Source organism: Brassica oleracea, chromosome C2 (genome assembly GCF_000695525.1).
Source record: "Brassica oleracea var. oleracea cultivar TO1000 chromosome C2, BOL, whole genome shotgun sequence".
In the NCBI taxonomy this organism is placed as follows: Eukaryota; Viridiplantae; Streptophyta; class Magnoliopsida; order Brassicales; family Brassicaceae; genus Brassica; species Brassica oleracea.
Window position 1 is genome coordinate 15,932,116 of NC_027749.1, and position 5,646 is coordinate 15,937,761.

General features: G+C 41.3%; 2 protein-coding genes across 2 annotated transcripts in view; one reads left to right on the forward strand and one right to left on the reverse strand.

Annotated features, from left to right (window-relative positions):
• Positions 1-1,592: 1,592 nt before the first annotated feature.
• On the forward strand, positions 1,593-4,181 carry LOC106323554. The gene is made up of 4 exons (XM_013761659.1): positions 1,593-2,012; positions 2,054-2,368; positions 2,965-3,314; positions 3,425-4,181. The coding sequence occupies exons 1-4, from the start codon at positions 1,593-1,595 to the stop codon at positions 4,179-4,181; spliced, it is 1,842 nt and encodes a 613-aa protein (XP_013617113.1).
• Positions 4,182-4,610: 429 nt separating this feature from the next.
• The window catches only part of LOC106323555, a 3,112-nt gene continuing 2,076 nt past the window's right edge, over positions 4,611-5,646 (reverse strand). The window contains exons 5-6 of the mRNA XM_013761660.1: positions 4,957-5,064; positions 4,611-4,883 (exon numbers count right to left, since the gene is read on the reverse strand). Coding sequence (XP_013617114.1) covers positions 4,611-4,883; positions 4,957-5,064 — 381 coding nt within the window. The remainder of the gene's footprint in view (positions 4,884-4,956; positions 5,065-5,646) is intronic.

Genomic DNA, 5,646 nt, shown 5'->3' on the forward strand with positions numbered 1-5,646 from the left:
TGTTCTTGATACTTGACATTGTTTGAGGACAAACAAGGATCTAAGTCTGGGGGAATTGATATATGGTGTTTTTGGTATCTTGTATTTATGTTTTCTAATTGGTTTTCATGTCTTTATCGAGTCTTCTTAGTCCTTCAAAATGGAAATCGGATAGGATAGATGGATGGATCTATCTTTTTTTTTGAGTCATTGCATGTCTGGAGTTGCATTGGATGGGAGATAAACCAGTTGGAGGAAAAGAGGAGAAAAAAGTGCAATTTGGAGTTTTTCCGCAGAGCAGCTGACGGAGCAACCCGAGTGCCTGCTCCAGCGGCAGAGATTTTTAAGGAAGTTTCCAAATATTTCGGGATTTTACCTAGGGCTTCCCCCTTTTTCTCCTGCAGCCGCCAGAGACCTGCAATATATATTTTCTTATTATTCTAGACATTCTACGTGACTTTTAGTGAGATTTTGGAGAGAGAAAACTTGTACTCTTGTTAAGAGAGAAGAATCTCTACATCATTTGGAGAAGATTTCTAAACCCTCTTTGCTTTTTTATTATTAATTCAGACATGCTTGCTTCATCTGTTATCTCTGTGATTTCTCTGTCCATGGCTGAGTAATCCACTTGCTTAGTCTAGGGTGTTAGGGTGTTAGATCCGTGAGTTAAACATAGATAAGTGAATCCCTTGATTGTCTTCATTCATAACTATTCTTAATGCTTGCATTAAACTGGCCGCTTAATGTTATATCCTATGTTTGACATGTTCATTAACCGTGTAATAGGTTACTAGGTCTGTTATTAATAAGCATTGCATCCCTAGTCAGCGAGAGTAGATATTAGGGTGTATTGTGAACATATCGGACTTGATCTCTAAAGCTTGCTAGCTTGTCTTGATCCAAACGAGAGTTTTGGCATCAAGACCGACTTGCAAAGGAATCAATACCACGAGAGTGGGTTGATTCAATCTGAGTGATCCGAGTTCTGGACTTACTCTTAATTGTACTTGAATAATTGTTTGGCTCATACTTGTTTAACACCCGATCAAACCACCCTTGGCTAGCATTCTTAATCATCTGAAAAACATTAAATCAATCTCTTACTTGCTTGTTACGAAATCAACTTTAAAACCCCCATATTGTTTTAGCTTGATATTGATCCTATAGAAATAAAGTGTAATCATTGGTCTCTGTGGATTCGATCCTAAAGTGCTACATCGACATACCATTCGATTGTGGTAGTGTGCACATTAGGTTAATTGGTGTGCGTATACACGTAATATCATGTGGTAAGACAGAGCATAGTTGTGGCATCAACATTATGGTAATACAAACGTGTGGTAATATAAAGGTTGACATCTAACACAAAGCAAAGTTTTTAAAGGGATAATGATAACATTGTATATTCCTATATCTTAGGGGTTTTATGTTAATCCTCCTAGCTAGCATATGATTCTCTTGTTGTATATATACCCTTGAGGGGATGATGAATAAACAGTTACATTCATATTTTCTGGTATCAGAGCCTAGATCTCTTTGACCTATTTTTTTCTATTGATCATCTTCTACAAACTACCCTACTCCTAATCCTACTATCGCCATCATCATAAAAGATGGCTGATCTCTCTACAGCTACCTCATCCTCTACTAATCCTACTCCACCTAATGTCATTGACGCATCACCATACTACCTAGCCCCATCCGATAATCTTGGAGCTTTGATCACGTCGGTTCTGCTCACTCATGAAAACTATTCAGAATGGTCTACGGAGCTTAGGAACTCACTACAAGCAAAGAGGAAAACGGGATTCATAGACGGTACGATTGTGAAACCTGAAACAGAACCTGACCTTTCTCGATGGCTTGCAACAAACTCCATGATTGTTGGCTGGATTCGAACTTCGATTGACTCGAAAGTACGATCAACTGTTACTCATGTCTCGACGCGCATAAGCTTTGGGAGACATTACGCTTCCGCTTCTCTGTTAGGAATGGTACACGCTTGCATCAACTACAGGATGAGATTACAAACTGTAAGCAAGATGGTAAATCAGTCCTTGATTATTATGGGCAGCTCAGGAAGCTGTGGGAAGAACTGCAAAACATGAAAACAGCTCGTCCCTGCACTTGTGATGCTGCTGCAGACATAGAAAAAGAAAGAGACGATGCTAAAGTTCATAAATTTCTCTTTGGGCTCGATGACTCGCGGTTTGCTTCGATCCGATCTCGTATCACAGATGAGGAACCACTACCTGATCTCAACATCGTTTACTCTCGAGTGGTTCGTGAAGAACAAAACATGACATCCACTCGATCCAAGGAACAACGATCAGAGGCATTAGGGTTCTCCGTCAAAACAGCACCTGCTCAAGAAACTACCAAAGTCGAAGTTATGCCTCCATGCTCTCGAGATCCAGCACGCACATGCACTCATTGTTGAAGGACGGGACATGATATCACAGAATGTTTCCTTGTCCATGGATATCCAGAGTGGTTCCTTGAGCAACAACGGCAAAGTAACTCCTCTCCGGGACAACGAGTAGGTCGGGGTGGTCGCTCCAGCAACAATCGTTGCCATGGACGAGGTCATGCTAATGCCATTCAGAACTCACAAACAATCAACTCCGACCAGATAGCTTCGCTGATCTCACTATCCAAAACCAACAAAGCAATCTCTCATCGGAACGTTTGCCGGGTAAAACTACACTTACTGATGTTATTATTGACACAGGAGCATCACATCATATGACATGAGACCTTACGTTACTTCATGACGTATATGACATCCCAGCATCTTCCGTAACGTTTCCTAATGGACGTGATTCTCATGCCACCAAACGAGGATCGTTACGTATCAGCAAGGACTATGTTCTACATGAAGTTCTTTTTGTTCCAGATTTCAATTTCACACTTATCTCCGTTTCAAAATTGTTCAGACAAACTGGATGCATTGCAATCTTTACTGATACTCTGTGTGTGCTACAGGACCGTTTTTCGAGGACTCTCATTGGAGCAGGTGAAGAACGTGAGGGGGTTTACTACTTTACGGGTGTCAAAGTCGCGAGAGTTCATGGGGTTTCACAGTCGCAGAATTCTACTTCTACTCTATGGCATCGAAGACTTGGACATCCATCCTACAAGGCTTTATCTACTTTACCAGCGTTTAAGGATTTTAAGATAGATTTTTCTGATTCTAGTCAATGCGATATTTGTTTTAAAGCGAAACAGACTCACAAGGTGTTTCCAGACAGTCTTAATAAAGCCATTATACCTTTTGCTTTGATTCATTGTGACGTATGGGGACCTTATCGCACACCAGCCTCGTGTGGGGCAGTGTATTTTTTAACAATTGTTGATGATCACTCGCGAGCAGTTAGGGCATACCTTATGCTGAAAAGTCTGAAGTGTCTTCCCTCTTACGCAATTTTTGTGCAATGGCTGATAGGCAGTTTGGGAAGCAAGTGAAAACAATTCGGACAGATAATGGGACTGAGTTCATGATCTTGGCACCCTACTTTCGTGAACACAGTATCATCCACCAGACATCATGCACTTATACACCTCAGCAAAACAGCAAAGTTGAACGAAAACATCGCCATATCCTCAATGTGGCTCGTGCCTGCTTATTCCAGTCTCGGTTACCTGTCGAATTCTGGGGGAAGAGTATATTAGCTGCAGCCCACAGGATTAACTGCACTCCTACGCAAGTACTTGATGGTAAAACACCGTACGAAGTTCTGCATGGAACTCCTCCTATCTACGATCAGTTACGGGTGTTTGGCTGTCTGTGCTATGCGCACACGCGACCGAGAGACAGAGACAAGTTCGGTTCTCGAAGTCGCAAATGCCTCTTTATGGGATACCCCTTCGGTAAGAACGCTTGGCGTGTATACGATCTTGAGTCCAATGAATTCTTTACGAGCCGTGATGTGGTCTTCTTTGAGGATAAGTTTCCGGGGATTGAGAAATCTGTTTATGTCACGCCACCAACTCTACAAACTGATATCCCAGTCGATGACTTGCTTGTTTCACCGGAACACCTAACAAGTCACCCTGCTCCACTGCGTGACTCGAGTGAGACAATAACTTCTACGTCCCCGCCGGTAACAGTGACAGACTCTCACTACAAGAAAACAGGCGGATCCCGAGGGAAAATATCGTCGGGAATCTGTAGGGAATCGACATTCCCTACAGATTCCTGACGAAGAGTATCGTCGGCCCTATCTCGTCGGGAATTGAAACTCGGTCGGGAATCCGTAGAGTAAGGCCGACTAATCCCGACGGGTTACCTACAGAACCTTTCCCGACGGATTATCAACGTATAATTCTGTAGGTAAAAGCTCGTCGGTAATCAGGAATAATTTCCCGACCGAAGAAATCCGTCGGGACCAATGAACTTGAACCTGTCGTGAAGATCGAGATTTCCCGACGGAATTTGTCGGTCGGTAACTATTTCACATTCCCGTCGGGAATTAGCGAAATTACCCGACCGCTTGTTTCCGTCGGGATTATCCGAAAAATTTTATTTTGATAAATTTTGCAATTTTTTCTAATTATTTAAAACAATTAGTATTCAAATTATTATTTTTAAAACTAATAATATTAAACATAATTTTAAAAGTAGTTAATATTTACATTACAAGTTTGAAAATAAAATAAAAACTAAAAATCTTCTCCAAAACGATTCTTTGTTTATCCATAATTGTTTCGGTGAGACTCTTGGTTACTTGCAGCTCAGCCCGGATCTCAGCATTGTCGGTTTTCAAGAACGCAATCTCCTCGTCTTTGTTCTTGATCTGTTCCATGAGGTCGTCAACGGGATAAAGAGAATGAACCGAAGAAGATAATCCATCATTGATTGAACGACCTATCCCAACGTATCGACCTTTCTTCTTTGGAACAGCCTGCATGAAAACTAAATAAGTTATAATAACTTAGATATTATGTGTAACATGAGAAAATACTTAGAAAACATACCTCAAGAACAAGGTTGTTTATTTGCTCCAAAGTTAAGGTGTTGGAGAAAGCAAAAGATCCATCTTCAGATTGAGAAACTTGGGTTGAGATGATGTCATCTGCTCTGGTCTGGACAAGATCGCATACATCCTTTATAAGCAAATCCTGAATTTCCCCAGTCTGTTTGTTGGTGTCACTACAAGAAAACAGCGGTATTCTGACGGACATTCCGACGGAAAATGAAATCCTCGGAATATACCGACGGAATTCCGAGGGAATATCAATCCGTCGGAATATTCCGAGGAAAAATGTGTTCCTCGGAAAAAACCGATGAATTCCGAGGAAATATTATAGCCGTTGGAGAGCCGTTGGGAGATTTTACAAAATTCCGAGGAAATTCCGACGAACTAGCCTTTTCCGTCGGAATTTCGTCGGAATTTCCTCGGTCTGTCGACAGGATTTAAACTATAAATACAAGCACTCCTCTTCCTCTTCATTCACTCCATATCTTCATCCTCCCTCTTACTCTATTTACACACGGATTTGATTCATAAAAAATATGTCTTCTTCAAATTATTTTCGTTCTTGGATCGTTCGACCTCATTTGGATCCAAACACGAGATTGCTTACGGAAGAATACCAACGAGGTATAATCGAATTCATGGGGTTAGTTCACCGACAACCGGAAGCAAAAACAGGTATGTTAAGATG

Coding starts and splice junctions, on each gene's coding strand:
- LOC106323554 (XM_013761659.1), top strand. CDS start 1,593: ATGGCTGATCTCTCTACAGCTACCTCATCCTCTACTAATCCTACTCCA. Junction 2,013..2,053: donor ACAGGATGAGATTACAAACT/GTAAGCAAGATG, acceptor TATTATGGGCAG/CTCAGGAAGCTGTGGGAAGA. Junction 3,315..3,424: donor CCAGCCTCGTGTGGGGCAGT/GTATTTTTTAAC, acceptor AATGGCTGATAG/GCAGTTTGGGAAGCAAGTGA.